The sequence below is a fragment of the Lepidochelys olivacea genome (genome assembly GCF_965140295.1).
Source record: "Lepidochelys olivacea isolate rLepOli2 genome assembly, chromosome: 1".
In the NCBI taxonomy this organism is placed as follows: Eukaryota; Metazoa; Chordata; order Testudines; family Cheloniidae; genus Lepidochelys; species Lepidochelys olivacea.
Window position 1 is genome coordinate 43686571 of NC_140411.1, and position 19480 is coordinate 43706050.

General features: G+C 38.2%; 1 protein-coding gene across 4 annotated transcripts in view; it reads right to left on the reverse strand.

Moving 5' to 3' along the window:
* Positions 1–329: 329 nt before the first annotated feature.
* Positions 330–19480, reverse strand: part of SACS (sacsin molecular chaperone) — a 269818-nt gene continuing 250667 nt past the window's right edge. For all 4 annotated transcript variants that reach the window (XM_084640856.1, XM_084640857.1, XM_084640858.1 and 1 more), the window contains one exon: positions 330–13452. In XM_084640856.1, the coding sequence (XP_084496982.1) occupies positions 1889–13452 (11564 nt within the window). In that variant the 3' untranslated portion in view covers positions 330–1888. The remainder of the gene's footprint in view (positions 13453–19480) is intronic.

Genomic DNA, 19480 nt, shown 5'->3' on the forward strand with positions numbered 1-19480 from the left:
TACCTGATCGTTAATACTACCTGTTTAAAACCTGTGAATAAGCTACTTTATTTCATGAGCACACCTAGTTTTTCATTTTACCTGATTGCTAGTTATTGCTCAAAATCAGCAAAAATTACACGGGTTTCAATGAACTACGAAATGACATATGAATCTTTACAAGTAAAAAAGCATTCATCTGCATAATTTTCTTGTTAATATGCTGATGCAAACTGTACAACTGTTTAGATTGAACCAGAATGGAGTAATTATACATTTAGCTAAAAGTAGGCTTGAAATTGTTGGTTAAAACTGGGCTAATTTATAAATCCAAGACACACCAGATTGAAGTATGTGTTTGCATTTTCTTTATTAAAGTTATGGCACTTAATATAACAGCAGAAATAACCACAAGGTTTCACAACCAGAAGCAATACAGTTTTCCAAACAGTGTAATTTCTTCCTATTACCAATAATTACTTGTGAGATTTCTGAACATAACAAGCCCTTATTTATGTGCATGAAACTGAAAAAGCCTTTGTCAGATTTCCTCTTTTGGATTACAATGCTGCTGCATGCACAGCACCCCTGTAACATCATGTTATTATCTGTTTGCCTTTACATTCTGTAAGTGAAATTACAGTTTCACTGTGGTAGCAAGTAAACAGTTATGACACTTGTGTCATTGGGAAATGATGAATATTTATGTTTAATGTGGTAGATTTGGAACAAAAACCAAACAAACAAAAATCCTATTTACAAGTTCCCATAATTCCTTACAAATAGCTAACGTTGAGTACATTACATGACATTACCAGAAGTATTACAATTTATAAAAGAAAGTGAACTAAAAATCAAACATCTCTGGTGCCATGGTGAAAGACAAAGTAAAAAGAACATTACATTGCAGCACCTTCTGACATGTAACAAAAGATATTGCCTGCTATATACCAAATAATGGATTCCCAAGTTGTACTATATTTCCAATGTTTGTTTGTGGAAAATATACATACATATATATACAGAAATATGAAACTCAAGCATTTAGACATTTGAGAAACTAGTTTTGGTGTATAGTTTTCAAAATCCCTTCATAAAACTCTGTACATTAATGGTCACCTATCCTAGGTTATCAACATGCAGTTTTCATTAAATAAATAATCACAGGCTTTTAAACAGAAAATGTAAATTAAATACCTAATTATATTACAATTAAGTAAATGCATTCAATGCACTACATGATGTTGTATGTTAAGTTAAGTAATATTAATCAGGATTAAAATACTGTACCACTTCAAAAGTACTGTATTATCCTTTAAATGTTCAGGATGTAATACTGCAGCAAACTGATAATCAGATCCAGCTGATAAGAATACAACTATGAGAAACATCAATATCTATGGAAGATAAAGAATAAAGAAATGCTCTGGAGTGACTCCTCTCCAAAGTTATTTTATGATTTTCATTTAGTAATTTGTCCAGTCTGATCAGTATATTCAAAAGGTGACACCACGTTTTTGGAAGCATAATATTAAATGAAATAAAATCTAAGTTTATATACAAGCTTTATCTAACATACCACTAAGCTTTGGTTACATAAAGTGCAGTTCAATTTTAATCAATGTACTGTACAGATAGCTACTTTTTGCAGCACAATCTCCCTGCAAATTTTTAAATATTCACGTTTTACAGTTTGCTTATACAGTAGACTCAATAAAAAAAAGTTTTCTTACATTAATTTCAATTCTAAATACTTCAGTACCATCCAATTATGCGCACTGTATTTCTAAGCTGTTTGATAAGTGTAACCTCTCAGAAATACAGTAATCTGTACATGTAAATTACATTTGTATCCCATCACATTAAATATCTAGTTCTTGAGAGTACAATTTTCTAACTTTCAAATCTCTCACACTTTTTGTTGTATAAAGTTTTCAAGTTTTATTATGATACAAGCAGCACACTCCATCACTCTCATGGCAACTTCAGAAGTGAACCTGTCATTTGGAATCTGTGGAAAGGGAAGCAAATCAGGGTATCGAGTTTTTAAGCTATCTACTCCATAAGCTTCCAGTGTGTGAACATCATTTGTAAGTCCTTCAAGTTGTTGACTATATTCCTCTATTTTTTGTGCAAGTGCAGTTGGTTTTACATCTTTATCTGATTTACCCCTTACGGCATAGTCAGCTGCAATCAAGGCTAACTTTGTGGAGAGATAGCATTTGAAGCACACCCATTCATTAGCATTTTTATGAAGGTCATTTCTTGCAGCTGAAAAGTTTGCTCGAGCTTGCCTAAGCCATCTACGTGCTTCCACAGGATTACCAACAGACTTGAATGTGGGTGGTACAAAGAAACGTGCAGAGTAAGATGGCCCTGTAGAAGATGGACACTTTTCTTTATACTGTTGCCTTTCAGATTTATGGCTCGTTGCTTCTTGATTCCACGAAGTATAAAATCTTTGAAATGAAAATTTATCTGACTGAAATCGAGATGCTGAAGATGAAAATGTTCGTCTTGATGCTCTGTCTGTATTTTGATCTATAAAGGCCTGTTTTTCTAGTCTGTTAATCTCATTCTGTAAATGTTTGAAAACTTCATTGGCTATATCAAGATTCTCTGAATTTTTATCTGGATGCCACTTAAGATATAGCCTTCTAATAATCTTTTTCCTTTCAGATTCTGGAAGTTTCCAAGCCTGTTCAATCACTGATGTCACTTCTCTTAATATTTCTGGCAAAGAATTCAGCTTAATCTTTTTGGGAGAGTGATGTTTTGAAGATGTTGTTTTGTGGCTCTCTCTACCAGAGAAAAGAGGAGGAACTGTCCTAGGTCCATGTGCTGGAAATTCTGTAGGACTAGTTGGGGTAGATGGTGCACTGTCCCTACTCTGAGAACTTTCATCAGGTCTTGAAAACTTGTATAAATCAAGAGAGCTCACTATTTTATACTCACTATATCCAATATCGATCTGATAAATCTTACCTAGAAAACTGGAATTTTCACCATCTTCCCTTTCTACTTCTTGTACAATGATTGCATATGTATATGTTGGTTGGTATGATCCATATATATCACCACCTTCAGCATCAACAAGGTAACCAACATATTCACCTGGATAAAACACATTCATTGGATCCATAAGGAGAGTGTAATGAATTTCAGCTGGTATAGGAGTTCCAGGCATAGGTAATTCAAGTTTTGATGGTTCTGAGGAGTCATACTTCACTCCTAAACTGTCAAGCTTCTCGCTAATTCTGTAAATATCATTGCAACCCAACATGGCAATTAAATATGAGGTATCAGAAATTAGATTGTCAGTTGCAGATTTCAGGGTCATTGCTAATGCTAAGAGAAAATTTATGTCTTTGCTGTCAGAGTGCTGTATATAAAGCAGTATTACTGCATTCCCAAATCTCTTTAAAAAAGCGAATGTTTCACTTTTACTGTGGGGAATAGGAGTAAAACCTTTAACCCTTAATGTTGTTTGCAACTTCTCAAAACAGGAAACTTTCAAGCCTTCTCGCAAGGTTTTGCACAGTCTTATGGCCTTTTCTTCATTGGCTAGGAAAGCATTGTCATTTTCATGCTTCATAATTCTAATGAGTCCTGTGATAAACTGTTCAGAAGATAATAGTAACTGCAACCGTCCCTGTAGAGAACATAATGCTCCAAACTGACATGTTTTGGGAGACTCTTCATCTAACAGTTCTTCAAGAATACTGCTAAGTAGGCGAGGCCTCAGTTTCTGAGGAAACAGCATTATCAGCTTAGTGTGAAAACCATGATCTTTTCCTAAATAACACTGGCTAAGATCAACAAGCATCTGCACACCAATGTTACCCTGTATTCTACTTTTGTAATGTGGCGCATCATCAAAAACTAAGATACTTGATTTTACCAATCTGCCATCTTGACTGGGAAGGTAAAGGGCCAGATCTCTCACATTCTCAAGGTCATTTCTAACCTTAACAGAATCATTTTGCAGACTTTTAAACAGACCAGAAACAACTCTTTTAACTGTGCGCATTTCATTAGGATCCAATTGTTTTCCTTCAGAGTTCTTGAATATGCGACTTAGAACCTCAACATACTGCTTTGTTGAAATAACATCTTCAGTACCTAAGTGTTTAAATAACTGGTGGAAGGTGCCAAGTTCTAAAGGAAGTTTGTAAAGGTAAGGTTTAAAATCAGATTCATACTCAAGATTTATTACTACCTCCTCAGGCTTCAGGAGCTTCCAACCTTCTTCCACCATCACAAAAGCAACCCCTCGAAGCTGAAAGCGGAATTCCCTTTTCTCTGTACTGAGAAATTCATAGATACTCCTTAGTACCTTAGCTCTAGTTTTCACCATGTCCTCATCTAAAGTTGTTATATTGCATATATTTCTGCAGTTATTGATAACTTTGTCCAGAGGAGGATCCAAGTTAACATTAAGCATAGTTAAAACCTGCTCAAGCTGTTCTTGTGGACCAAGACTGCTTCCTTCCTGTTCCTTGATACTTAAAGGTGTTGCTTTTTCAGGAAGAATAGGACACGAAGTCCACAGCAATTGTAACACATCCGTCTGTTTGAATTTAGGGTTTACTTGTGCTCCACTGAACCTTATAAGAGGGAGTGTTCCATTAACCTCTTGATACTGAGGATGAAATCTGACAATTTCAGCAGGAGCACGCTCGGGGCACAAAAAAGGAATTAAAGATAATTCTTTTAGAAAGTTTCCCAATAATAAATCAGTTCTTTCTTGGAATATGTGATGAAGGAGGACATCAACTGTACTTTGCAGTGTTTCCTTAGACCAGCTTTCTGTGTTAGCTCTCATACTGATCTCCTTAGCAAACTGTAGTAACTGTTGCTGGGAAATAATGTATTTTAGTCCTATATTCCGCAGGAATGTTACCCATGATGTAAGGAATGCCCCTTGATTCTTCGGTTTTGTGAGTTGTTCCAGTCTCTTAAAGAAATCTTGAGGTATGAACAATTTTTCAGGAAGCATAACTTCAAAGACTTTTACAGTTCTGTCATAAAAATGTTTTGCAGGTTTTAGTCTATTGCTTGCATCGTGAATTATCAAAAAGCTTTCCAGCTTTTCAAACAGCTGTTCCTTTATTTCTGAAAATTCCTCAATGCCAGAGAGTCTGTTCTTTAAGTAGATCAGGTGTTCTATCTTTGCATCATAAGACAGACTTTCAACCTTTGGTAAAAGATGCTTCAAATACACTTCAAGATCATCTACAGGGACACAACCAAGCACAGTATACAAGTCTTTCAAGTTAATTTTTTCTTCAAGAAAGGCAGATGAAGTTGACTGTGTCCACCTATCCACTTCAACTGAAGGAATACTTTTTGTGAGTATGTAACATGTTCCACATTTTGAAATACTGATGTATCGACCACTAATGGATTTATAGCATGGGAGAGACTTTAAAATTTTGATGTCATCCTGTGACATCAAATTACTTAAATGGCAACTGAAGTACATTAGGAGGGCCTCAAAATCACTTTCTGCTAATTTTTCAGTCTTAAATGTTGAGGTCTGGACCATATAATGTATGGCTTTCAGAATGCTTGATGGATTATCTATATTTGCTGTATATCCTGACAACAGAGACACTAAAACATTATCTTTGGAGCATATTTTGTTCAAAGCAAGCTGAATACAACCAGTTTTCATTAAAGCATGGAAAACTTTATCACTCTGAGCATTTGGGAAAAAAGCTATATGCATTAAGCTGAGAGGCAACAAGACATCACACTCTGGCACTACAAGCTGATTGACTGAGACAGTAAACTTTGTACCTGGAAGCAAAGCCCAATCTTTCAAAGTATCAACAACATCATCAAATTTTGGTTTCATATCTTCTTGGTCTTCCTTAACATTTACAGATTCACTGATAAAATGCCATGCATTTTTAAGCCAAGATTCACTTGCAAAATTTTCTTTCCATCGCACACAACTTCTGGTTTTATATTCTCTAGGCAACATGGATGATAACAAATCAGCAAAACTTGTGATATCGAAAGCTTTTGCTACATCACAGCTAAGTAAAATATTACTGTATCGCAAATATAGAGTGTTCATAAACAGATCCTTGCGAGATGGAATCAGTTCATGATATGTTGTTAAGAACTTTGGCCGCTTTGAATCAAAAACTTGCAAGACATTGTCAAGTGTAATAAGTAGTGGCAATCCCTCAATTTGGACTTCATTTTCTTCAGCATCCTTAAAGCAATAGTCAACCAGAAGTTTTAGACTGTGAAAGAGTTTCAGATTTGTCTGTTGAAGACGACAAGGCAATTTTCCAATGTGGCAATTGGAGTCTGGAGAAGAAAAGGTCATCAAAAAAAGTCGGACATCAGTAGGAGTCACATAGCTGACAGGAATATCTGCATCTACAAGACAATGGTAAAGATTTGCAGTTTCATCACAGTTATATACCAAATTGAATCCAATTTCTAAAAGTAGGTGTTTGAGTCTATAAACATTTTCTGCCACCGTCTTACGTGTTGTGATGTACTCTACATTTTTGAGGTGGTGCAACTCATCTTGTAGCAAATTGTCAAAGAATGGCCTACCTTTGTTCGAGGTAGACATGTTAACCCAAATAATGATCACTGCAGAATGTAAATCAGAACCATCAATATTTGGAGCCCGCACAACAGGTAAAAGGCGTTTCAAATCTTCATGAATGCAGCTGTAAACTGCTTTCACTAAGCAATACCAATCTGGCTGCAGATCAAGTCTGTTAACTGGGAAGAAAGACAAAAACTTTTTTAAAGTGTCTTTCACAACATGAACAGGTGTGTTTTGCAGTACTGATACTGTAGGATCAGTGCCTGAAAAGTAACGTTTTTTCAGCTGAATCAGTAGTTCAACATAGGCTGGTGCTATTAGTGCTGTCATTAGGCTATTATTCCAGTCACTTCTTACTCCAACTCCATTATCATCCCGCCACAGATTTCTTCTGGCAGAATCTAGAGCAAAATGTCCATTCACATGAAAAGGTAACCCGGTTTCTAACGATAAGGGTAAGAAACAAAATGCCCTATGTGGTTTTTTGTAATTGTGAGTAATGCAAGCAGCTACTCCTCCACGTGGAAAAAGGGTTATGTCTTCATTCTTGTGAGCTGATATAACGCTCTTCGATACCTTTTCCATAGCTGAAAAACCTGACCTGTTGCAAATTAACCAAGATGTAAGGTTCCCTTCAGAGTCTTCAGTATCCATAGTGTAAGTAATTTGTTGCACAGGTATTTCACTTAACTGCTTTTTTTTAGTTACGCTGTCAATTACAGATGCATGGAATTGCTTCCGTTTCAATCTGTCTCCATCAGTGATTTTGCCCTTTACAGAATATAACACATTCAATGCTCCAGTTGTTTTTTCTATTTCACAAATGGAAATTTTTTCCATGTGATTCAAAAACATTAGAAGTTCTGCTCCATCTGTACGCAGCTTATCCAGGAGGTTTTGGACCATTCTATCTGAACATGGAACTGGGGAAATTTCTGACACATTTGCCATTTCTGCATTTCGAAGTGGAAACCTAAACATTGTGCAATTATCCATTTTAAAGTGATTTCCTAAATAAAGGTCCAGTACATCTGAGAACTGTGTTCTGAAATCTGCATCTAAATCTCTAAACATGCGTCCAGGACTTACTGAAGTTGCACCTGGTGCATATCTAGCATGGGGATCAAAGATACAGAGTATATCATTACCAGATATGAAAGAAGGGCAGTCAGTAATGTGATACACAGAATTGAATCCTATACCATATTGTCCAGTTTTACATGGATTTCCTTCTTTAGTACCTTTTCCAAGGTTCTGAATTCCTCTTATATCATCCTCTGTAAAAGGCTGATTGTTGTAAACACATAGTGCTGGACCTTGAAGTGGTGCCCATTTCTCATCAAATATTCTATCAACTGGATGTTGTCTAGAATCAAACACAAAACAGATTTCTGTAGCTTTTGCATCATCTGCATTCTGAAGGAGCTCTTTCAGCATTTCTTTTTCAGAGGGATAGGCATTAAGAATGCTTTTAATTCTACTTGTCAATTTTTCTTTTTGTCCAAACTCAGTCCCAAGAGTAGTAAAACAGATATTAGAGGCATATCTTTCTAAAGCTTTATGTCGCTTGGGTACTGCACCAAGCTTCACTGCAACTTCTCTAGGGATATCAGCATGACAGTATTTTACAGTTGTATCTTTAACTTTTATCCAAGGACAGTCATTGTAACACAAAGTTTTAGCAGGTAAAAGTGCTAGATGCGTATCTGGTAACAAAATCTCACCATATTTTTTCTCACATAATTCTTGCTTCTTCTCTCTAATGAGACTCCATATTCCTTCACTAATGATTCTCCTACAAAGCTGAAAATTCTCTTCTGTTAGCTGCTTGTTTCCCCTCTCATGATTTACAGACTCAAGAACTAAGGCAAAATCTTCAACTGTAAAAGCATGTCTTACACCTACACTTTCGAATAGTTCACGGAAACTATTTTTATATTTATTAGGCAATTGATGAAGATACGGTGTTGCTTCAAAGTTCAAATGAAAGCACACTTTTGTTGGGTTAACATACACACTCTCAACAAGAATGAAACTAAAATTTTTCAACTTTTCAATGATCACTGCTTTTGTTGTTTCATTTTGTAGCATTGCTTCATGGAGGTATTTGTAACAAGCATTGGTGATATTCTCCTGATACAATGTAATTCCATCAAATGACTTCGCAATTTCTTGCAACTGATTTATGACCATGTTAACAGTTGGTTTCTTAAGCAAACCCAAGAAATCTTTGACAGCTAATGATATGGCTCCACAACCTTTAAAGGAATGGGAATTTTCATTAAGAACTGGTTGTAAAAGACAAACAATATCTTGATGATCAGCAGTGAAAAGGTCAGTTGCTGAAAACATTGTTTCAGGCTGAAAGTCACTACCCTTCCAGTGCAATGAGAAGCCGGCTGGTTTTGTGAGGAATGGGAGGAAAGGAATTGTCTGACATTTTGCAGCAAATTCTTTAGCTCTAGGATCTCTACATTTTAATTTTTCATCAATGAGACTTAATATAATGCTGCTTCTGAGACAGGCTGCAACATGATCATTCCTATTAATTGCGGCTACTGATTCTGCACGTTCTATTAGGTCTTCCCATGGAACGTCATCCTTAGCCATACCTAACTGAACAAGTTTAACCAAGATAACTGGATTAAGGTAATCCTGACTGCTGCCATAAGGAAATCTTCCATCTTTAGCATCATACAACTTTGCAACTCTTCCTTCAGGGTGGATCAATCTTGAAGGTATAACCAAAGAATGTTTATCCAAAGAACAAGGAATACAGGGAGTAACACGAAGAATACCTGAGAACTCCTCAACCTTTTCATTCAGAACATAACGCATCAAAGGATCACGCAGCTCTGCATCAATCTCCTGAATGTTTGGGAAAAAGACTTCAGAAAAGAACTGTCTCTCAGAGAAAGTGTTCTCTAGTAGTATATATTTACATCCTGCTTCTTCGAACCCTGCCTTTATCCAAGATGGAAGCTCCACAGCACAAAGATTTTTTGATCCAGTTTTTTTAAGATATTTGAGGAAGATCTTAAAGGCTGCAGGTCCAATGTCTGGACGTTTCAGTATTGAATCATCTAAAAACCTCACATTCTTCATGGAAACCCAAGATGAACCATCAGAGAACACTTTGATCCCTTCTTTGCCTTTTGCATGAGCTATATCTTCATAAAATCCTTGACATATGACAGAAAAATCATCATGCACTGAGTCAGGATCTGGCCACACTGCATAGTAACTGTAGTCAGCTAGCTCGCCATTGACTGTCATGTCACGTAAAACACAAAGTGCTTCTAAATAGGCTTTTACAATAACATGCCTCATGAATAATGTGTTCCATCTTCCTTTTGTGTCTGTTTTCCAGATCTCTTTTCGATTTGAAGTAACAGCAAAACAGCCATTGATGTGAACAGGTAAACCTGTTTTTATTCGTAGAGGTAAATAGCAGAATACTTCCCCAATGCTATTGCAATTAGGTTTCACAATCCACTTTTGGTCCTGAGTTTCAGACAGCAGTACTCCTACTCCACCACAGGGGACAAGACCTAGTCTTCGTCCACTTTCGTGTAATGAAAATTTTAAAGCATCACCAGTATCCATGCAAGAACATATGAGCCAAGTTGTAGAATCTACTGTTTTTTGTGGCAGTTCTTCAGCTGCCCTTTTCATCTGTCCAGATTTAGCCATTTCGAAGAGAGAAGATGGATCATCTTCTGGACCTCTGAAAAGTGGAGACTGTAAATCAGCAATCCGTCTAAATACATGATGAAATTCTTCTACTATTATCTGTAGGATGCATGAAGACTTTGGTGTTTCAGTGGGAAGCTTTCTATTACTGCTGCTGCAAGTCTTCATCAGTTTAGCCGCTTCCTTTAAAACACTTACAACAGGTGCAGTCAATGCTTTGGAGGAACATAGACTTTTTCTAATAGTCACTGTATCTTGTGCTACACCAGGGTCAGCTTCCTCAACTTTCAAATATTTCAGAACCATTGAATTTACACTCTGAGTGAATATTATCAGTCTATGACCACAAATGCTAAACTCATCCACAAGAGAGTAAATGTCTGCTGTATTGTAGCAAGTACTGCTGACTTCACTCATTTTAGCCTCCTGCTGAGTTCTAAAGGAAAGTCTGAAAAGTGTTCCTTTATAACTGTAAGGAGCCTCCACAGTCAATGGTAGCTGACAACCAAACACACCTATAAATGGCTTGAATTGGTTAGGAAATTTTCGCAGCCTTTTCTGTTGCTTACTCCAGTTAATCTTGATCCCAGGATTAGATTTATCTCTAATATGTTTACTGAGATGGTTAATGTTTGGATCAAACATTATCATGAATTCTCGACTCATAAAGATAGGAATATCAGTGATGTGATAAACAGAGTTGAACCCTAGTCCAAATTTCCCGACTTTATCAACTTCTTCTCTTTTTAGAGACTCACCTAATCGAGTTATATTTAGAAAATCTGAGTCAGAAAATTCAGAATTGTTGAATGACCACAAAGCTGGTCCATGACATGCTGCCATTCCTGGATCCAAAAGATTCTCTCTTATATTCATATTTCTTCTCATGTCAATCATGAAATTACATTCTGTTGCATTGGCATCGTCGGCATTTTGAAGTAGCTCTTTAAAGATATCTGAAACAGAAGGGTATTCCTCCAAAATGTTTTTAATTCTTACAGTGAGAGGTTCTCTTTGCCCAGATTGCTCAAATCCCATATTTTCTGGATTAATCAATCTTGTACTGAGGCATGGCACATTTAACCACTCTGCAGTTTTCATGGGTATGTCTTCATGCACCAAAATTATTGGTTCCACAGAATCTTCAAGCAAATCATTTAAGTCATCAACTTTGATATCACAATAACAACATTCATGAATTGGTTTCATTACAAGCTTAAAAGGACATTTGCTACAATATATAGGCACAGGTGTATTCAGACTTGCTGGAATCTGACTGCTGTATAGCCATCTTATAATATTCAGCATAATGTGAAGATTTTGTTTACTCTCCTCTTCACTGAGAGATTGCTCACTCTTTAGATATATTTTCTGAATGACCATGGAAACGTGGTCTGGTGTCAACTGCCCAACTGATCCACAACTTTTAAACAATTGGTGGAATTTAGCCATAGTTTTTGGCACACTATGCAGATAAGGCTGGAGATCAAGATCAGGTACTGAGTTTATTACTGCCTGGGTAAGGGAACAAAATGTTTTACCGGTCCAGATCCAAGGAAATTTCAAGGCTTTAAAAGCATCTTTACCTTCTTCTAAGTGATCATGCATAAATCCATAAATTTCAAGCAAGATATGCTGAAATTGGTAATAGTCTTCATCACTAAAGGTTTTAGAACTGTGCCAATCAACCACCACTTTAAAGTGTTTTAAGACTGCTTTTATGCCAGGTTTGGTGGAGATGCCAAGTGCTTTTTCTATATTTAAATGGACACTTTCCACAAAGGGAACTGATGAGCCAACTAAAATTGCATGAGCTATATTACACATTTCTGGTGGTGAACAAAAATTACAAAGGTCTCCTTTCCAAACCAATGATCCCGGATAGTTTGGAGGTCTTTCCTTACATGCTGGAATCCATTTTAATTTTTTCAGCATTGATTTTGCTTCAGCTGACTGCAGCAACATATGATTTTTGTTCAAAATCATTAACAGAGTTCTAGCTTTTCTTAATAGTACATCATGGCTTGTGTGAGAATCACCTTGCAAACTTTCAATTTTATTTGCCACTCGCATAATGTCTTTTTCTTCAAGACCGCTTTCATTTTTTAAACCTATTTGTCTCAGAGAATGAAGAATATCTGAAGATGCTGTAAAAATACTAGGTGGGAAGCAGATTTCCTCCTCAGCATAAAACAGATTTTGCAGTACTTCTACCTCAGGATCAAAAAGTTCATTGGCTGACACTATCTTTCCTTGTGAAATCTGAATAAATTTTAGTGATGTCAGCCAATCTAGCACATCTGTATTCTCATTTTTGAGGAAAGTGAGATTTTCAAGAACCCAGAGCATAATCTGTATTGTTTCATCATAAGAATAAAAGTCATTTTGAATATCTTGTATAATAAACTTTAGACAATCTGTGCTCTTTAACTGTTCTACTTTTAATAAGTTAGCTAAACGAATGGTAGCTTCATCACTGCTGTCAATTATTGGAATAGAAAGTCTCAGACTAGGTGGAAGTTTGGCAGTGTGATGCAACACTTTACAACCTTTTAATCCAGTAAAAACAGTGACCCCTTCATCAGATGATTGTTCAATTCTTTTAAATATCAGTAGCTCCTGAATAATTCTTCTCTCTTTTTCACTGACATCAGTTAAACTAGCTAAGAATCCCCTAAGGGCATCTTTATGTGCTGGAGGTAATGATGAAACTTGACTGGACAGTTTTTGCCATGACAGTTTCTCCATTATCTGCAAAACAGCACCTGGTAATGGTGGATGCACATATTTTTTTAAAAGTGGATGTTGTATAGAAGCATCTAGCTTCTTAAGTACAACACCACCACCAAGTTTTTGAATGATGTCAGCTAAAAATCCTGGAAGCTGTGTCTCAGATTCATCTTCTAAAATAATTGCAGGTGGAGTCCTAAGTCTAATAAGTTCCACTAATACCTGGTCTTCCTCTAGCGGCATCTTCGGGATAAGTGGCATGTCATCAAACATAGTCAAGTCTTCAGAAAAGTGTATATATAGATTCTTCCAGACCATCTTAAGCCATGGAATAGATGGGTGATTTTTATCTTCTGAACCTGGATACCATTGTACCACCATATCTCTGCCAGGCCACAAGGTGTTCAGAACTTCTTTGATAAGCCGGGCAAATCGTTCAGGGTTCAGAAGCTGCAGTTGAGTGCATGGTCTTCCTGAAATTGAAATAAAACAATAACTCCATGAAAATCAAGCAAAACAGGAGAAATACTTTTTTTTCTGTAACTTTTTTCATAAAGGAAACAGAAAAAGCAGGACAGGAAACTTCCCAATTTCTATACTTGTTCACAAAGATGATTTCAGACCTGAACTCAAATGTCTCATCTCACTTTGCTGAGTTGATTAAAATCAAGTCCATTATATATTAGTACAAGAAATAATTACCAGATTGCAACTGATCAGTATGTTAGTTTTGCACAAAGTCTTTGGGCACACAAAAAGAGCTGTAGAGTTAATTTTCAATATATAAAATACAGCTGTGCATGTAGGGATTGTCCTTTATGCTTGCTTAAACTCAAACAGAAAGGCTCAGAAAAATGATTATTTGGGGCTATTTTTTTTGGCATTATCCATTCAATTAACAGTTACTTATTTTTAGAAACAATGTGAAGTGTAACCTATTGGTTAGAGCAAACAGCAGGACCATCCTAGGTACTAGCCTAAGCTTCAGTCAACCTTCAGTCAGTAAAAAAAAAACTTGGTTGCAACAAAACTACTATATAGCAAATGCTGAATCTAAGGTTAAAAATATGTGCGTGTATGTGTGTGTGTAAAAACGTCTACTATAAATCAGTCTTTATTGACAATAATATATTTTGAAATATACATTGGTATTCTAAATAAATAGATCATAGTTAAACCCTACAACACTTCTGTGAGATAGATAAATGGGTAAACTGAAGCACAGGGAAATTAATCAATTTCCCATGATGGCACTGCAAGACAGTGGCAGAACAAATAGGAGAACCCACCAATGTTGAATTTCAGACCCCTACTCTAATTACTTAACAAAACTCTTTCCCTAAAAGCAGTAGTCCAATTATAGCAAAACAGCTGTGGGGACATGGCTTCGACAGCACAAAAATTAGAACATCAACTCCAGTAACAGATTATCATGAAAGCATTTTACTTTTCTCCCACATATATATAATAAACTACATTAATCCTTGTACTCTAAAACCAAATATGAAATGTGTGACAGACAATTTTGTAATAATTACATACAAATATAATGCATCATGTATTTCTGCAACATAATATACATTCATATGCAGTAATCAATATTGGTTTTATCAAAAAGTCATTTTATATAATATAGATGTCCAAAATAAGGAAAAAGAACATTAAAAAGGAAACATGAAGTGGCAAGTTACATGGAAAAGTTACATAGGCAATTTTAATGTTTATTACTATTAGCAGTTTGTTTACATGGTTAAAGCAGGAGACTGTCAACACTTATTTCAGTTCTGGCTCTGCCACTAACTTGCTCTGTATCCATGGGCTAGTCACTTAGCCTCTCTGTTCCTAGCTTTGCAAAGCACTTTAAGACCTTTGGATGAAAGGTGCTATATAAGTGCAAAGTATTACTGTAGCATACTAAGCAGATGGTGATCGTGAAATAAAAGGAGAATAGGGTGAACAACTGTAATATGTATTTTTCTTAAAATAATGTGCCGTATAGTAACAATTTTTTAAACTTTTTAAAAACTATTTGATAGAAATCAGCCTTCTACATAGTAAATCCATATGTTTTTAAAATCCTTTAAAAGTTTCTTATTTAGATCTTTTGAATGTTGGTGTTTACAGGCAAAAAGAAAAGGAGTATTTGTGGCACCTTAGAGACTAACAAATTTATTTGAGCATAAGCTTTCGTGAGCTACAGCTCACTTCATCGGATGCATTCAGTGGAAAATACAGTGAGGAGATTTATATACACACAGAACATGAAAAAATGGGTGTTATCATACACACTGTAAGGAGAGTGATCACTTAAGATGAGCTATTACCAGCAGGAGAGCGGGGGTGAGGGGGGGGGAAAGAAAACCTTTCGTAGTGATAATCAAGGCGGGCCATTTCCAGCAGTTAACAAGAATGTTATAGGGGTTTTCTCAGAAAGGGAGAAACTATCTGCACAAACATAAGAAAAAATTTGTTAACTTCTTTCCATTTCATCAATCTTATATGTTACCTATAACTACAGAAAGTACAAAGCCGGTGAGGCAATGTTTTTTATTAGACCAATTTCTGTTGTGAGAAAGACAAGCTTTCAAGTTTACACAGGCTCTACATAGCAATGTACACATAGCGAGACTCAAGTCAGCTGACCTGTGTCAGGGAAACCTGAGCTTGAGTATCTACATTGCACTGTAACCTAGGTTAAGAATTTTCTGACTGGTGCTCGAACCTAGGGCTCTGGCATCCAGACTCTGAGTCAAACTACAGATCCGAGTCAAAGTAACCGTATCCCAGAGCGCCTAGTGCACCGCCCTCCACAACGCTGATTCTAGCCCTAGGAATGTGACGCACTGTAGGAAAACTCTGCTGATCACCCTGCACATTACAGGAAATTTGAACTGTCTGCCAACAAATCCTGCCGAGCAATCATTTTGTTCTGCGTACTTCCAGCTACCTGAGCCAGCAACAAGGAAGAGGCACCTTTGGATGAACTTCTCTTGCTTGCTTTCACGCATGTATCAGGAAGCTGGCAGAGCATCTATAAGATGCTGGTGGACATTTTGGCAATGTTTTCTGTCCCACCAAAGGTACCTCACTGACTTCCTGATGGAGCTGTAGGAGGAGGAGCACCCTGGCATCACAGACTCTCAGTGGCAAATGCTGCTCAGTACAACTAGCACTGCTTCTGGTGTATGGCCACAAGGACTGGCTGGTGGGACCAGATAGTCATGCAGAGCTGCGATGAGAAGCAGCAGATCCAGAACTTTTGCATGACAAAAGCAACATTTCTGGAGCTTTGTGAGCTTCTTAACCGCCCCCTCCCCGGACACACCCTCCAGCATAAAGAGATACACAAAGTCATCCTTGCCAGTCCAGAAGCAGGTTGCTATAACTGTGTGGAAGCTGGCTACCCAAGATTGCTACAGGTCTATTGCCAACTGGTTTGGGGTTGGAAAGCTGACTATGGGTAAAGTGGTGGCAGAGGCATGAGGTTTACCCCAAGGTGGCAGGCACTAAAGATATTCCAGAGGTAATTGATGGCTTTGAGAGAGTGGGGTTTCGTAACTGTGGCAGTGCTAATGATGGGACTCGTGCCCATAGTATGCCCTTCTCAAGGAGCACATGAGTATATAAACTGCGCAGGGTACTACTCCACTGTTATGCAGGCACTAGTGAACCACAGAACGAGATTTATGAATGTCAATGTGGGCTGTACAGGAAAAGTTCACGATGCCGAAATTTTTCACAGCTCGGGAGTCTACATTCTTGGGACAGGCTGGGACACTATTCCTACTAAATGACACTAACATAAATGATGTTACTGTACACACTGTTATTCTGGGGGACCCCCACATAACCTCTTATGCCTTGGCTTATGAAACCATATCCTGATTTCCGAGGCCCTGGCAAATAAAGGTTTAATTATACTCAAAGAAGCTGTAAAATCGTAGTTGAATGTGCTTTTGGCAGATTAAAATCAAGTTGGAGGTGTTTACAAACCCATTTAGATGCCAATATAATTAATGTGGTCTGCATTACTGTGACTTGCTGTGCTCTTCACAACCTAGAGGCCAGAAGTGAGCCATTTCCCCCTGAATGGATCTATGACAGCGAGGGAACGCGGGATTGGTACCCTCAGCCAGAAAGTGCAGCCACACTTGTGGGAGCTGGTTGCACCTGTGCTGCAGAAGTAAGAGATACTTTGTGTGCATTCACATTATTGACTTGCATGGCCCCATGGAAGAGGGGGACTAGTACCTGTACGAATGTGCTTAGTGGGGGAGAGGAGCTGGCTCATTTTTGGCAGGGGGCAGTGCATGGGAGGGGTGTGGGTTTAATTGCTATGTAATGTAAGTCAGATGACATGATAAAAAATAAATTTGTGTTAGGGGACCAGCAAATAGAGGAATACTGTTTGCTTTGCAATGCTTAACTACTCCTTAATATGTTTTTACCTTTATCTCAGATCCTGTGTGTATGATATGATGCACTGAACAGCAATAAACTTTCTTGAAAATATAACATTCTTTATTTGTAAACAGATCAGAAAACAGTAAACCACTCACACAGTGTTGGGCAGGCCAGCTGCCATTACAACACCAAACACCCCCCAATAAAGAACACAACACAATCCCCCTACCACTGCGTGTCCCCTGGCCCCAGATCCTCCTTCCCCTTCTTTACATGTTTAGCCCTCACTTTGTGGCAGGTGAGGGAGGTGGAGGTTTCCACCAAAGAGGAAGGAAGGCCCCACAGGGTTTACTTGCCAGCCCAGCTGCTCACCAGTACTGAATGTATGGGCTCCCCCAATATGGAGTTGTGCAAGCTACTGCCGGGCTGAAGGTATGTTGCTGGGGCATCAGGACATGCTGTGGGAGAGGCAGCAGGAGCCAGTGATCTTGCAGCCATTAAGATAGCAGTTGCTGGAACAGTTGTCTTTGTTGGGCTCTGTCCTCCTCCCTTAGCCACCGTTTCTGTTCCAGGAACTGCTGTGCAAGGGTCTGCTCCATTGCTGAAACATTCGCCTCCAGCTGGGCAGCGAGCCTCAACCTTGCCTCCTGCCTGTCAGCCTGCCATTGTTCTGTCTTTCATCCCTCTTCTTCTGGTACTGGAACTGCTGCTCTGCCCTCTCAAGAACAACAACCATGTGTTCTTCATTTGGGGGGTGGGATAGCTCAGTGGTTTGAGCATTGGCCTGCTAAACCCAGGGTTGTGAGCTCAACCCTTGAGGGGGCTGTTAAGTTGATCTGGGGCAAAAAATGGGGATTGGTCCTGCTTTGAGCAGGGGGTTGGACTAGATGATCTCCTGAGGTCCGTTCCAACCCTGTAATTCTGTTAAAAGCTTTCTTTTGGAATGTGTGTTCTTTTGGAATCCTGAGAGTATGCTGAGCCAGGGATCAAGTTCCGGAAAAACAGCAGGTAGTATAGGTTATGGGCCTTAAATATTATAAGAAACAGAGGGTTATTGTTGAAAGTAGCTCTGTGGAGGAGCACAGAATTAATAACTGTGGAACATCAAGGGCATAAAATATAACAATTCTAATGTAAACCCACACATATTGTGAAGGGGATGCTTCAGTCATCACGCTGTCTCTTGACGCAGCCTTGTTTATCATAGTTACAGAAGTACATAGGCAATGGTAATTTTAAAATCAAAACTGCTTCATAAAAATTTCCTAAGTAATGCCTTCTGGAGGGTCCTTCCAGGAAAATGTGTTTTCTTTCCCATTTCAGGCCTTTCATATTTTGGAAGACATAACAGGTCTTGTGGTTCCCTATTGGCAGAGGGAAGTGTTATTCCTGACTGCTGGAGGGAATCCTGCAGCGTAAGCAACAGAAGTATTCAAACCAATAGCACATCCCTGAGTGGAGTGGACTAGTCAGCGTAACAGGGGGGCGTGGAAAATACGTTCTTCCCCACAATGTGACAAACTATCTGGAGTTCCTGCTCCAGGAAATGTGTGCAGCTATCAGCAGCTAGGACTGGGTCCTAATCCATGACGGAATAAACACGATGCCGTGTTAGAGCACACATGGCTATTATTGCTGAACACAAAACTCTCTGAAAACTGCAGCTTTAATCCTGAATTGATTATCACTAACTGATATTGACTAGATTTGGAAACAGAAAAAAACGGTTACCTAATTTACATAACTGTTGTTCTTCGAGGTGTGTTGCTCATGTCCATTCCATTCTAGGTGTGCGTGCACCCATGTGCACGGCTGTTGGAGATTTTTGTCTTAGCAGTATCCACAGGGTCAGCTGTGGTGCCCTCTTGAGTGACATGCTCATTTGTCGGTATATAAGGCACCGCTGGCCCTATGCACTCTCAGTTCCTTCTTGCCGGCAACTCTGACAGAGGGGCAGGAAGGCGGGTAATGTAGTGGACAGAAGCAACACATCTTGAAATCGTAGGTAACGGTTTTTTCTTCGAGTGTTTGCTTATGTCAATTCCATTCTATATGACTCACAAGCAATATCCCTGGAGGCAGCTCACAGTTTACAAT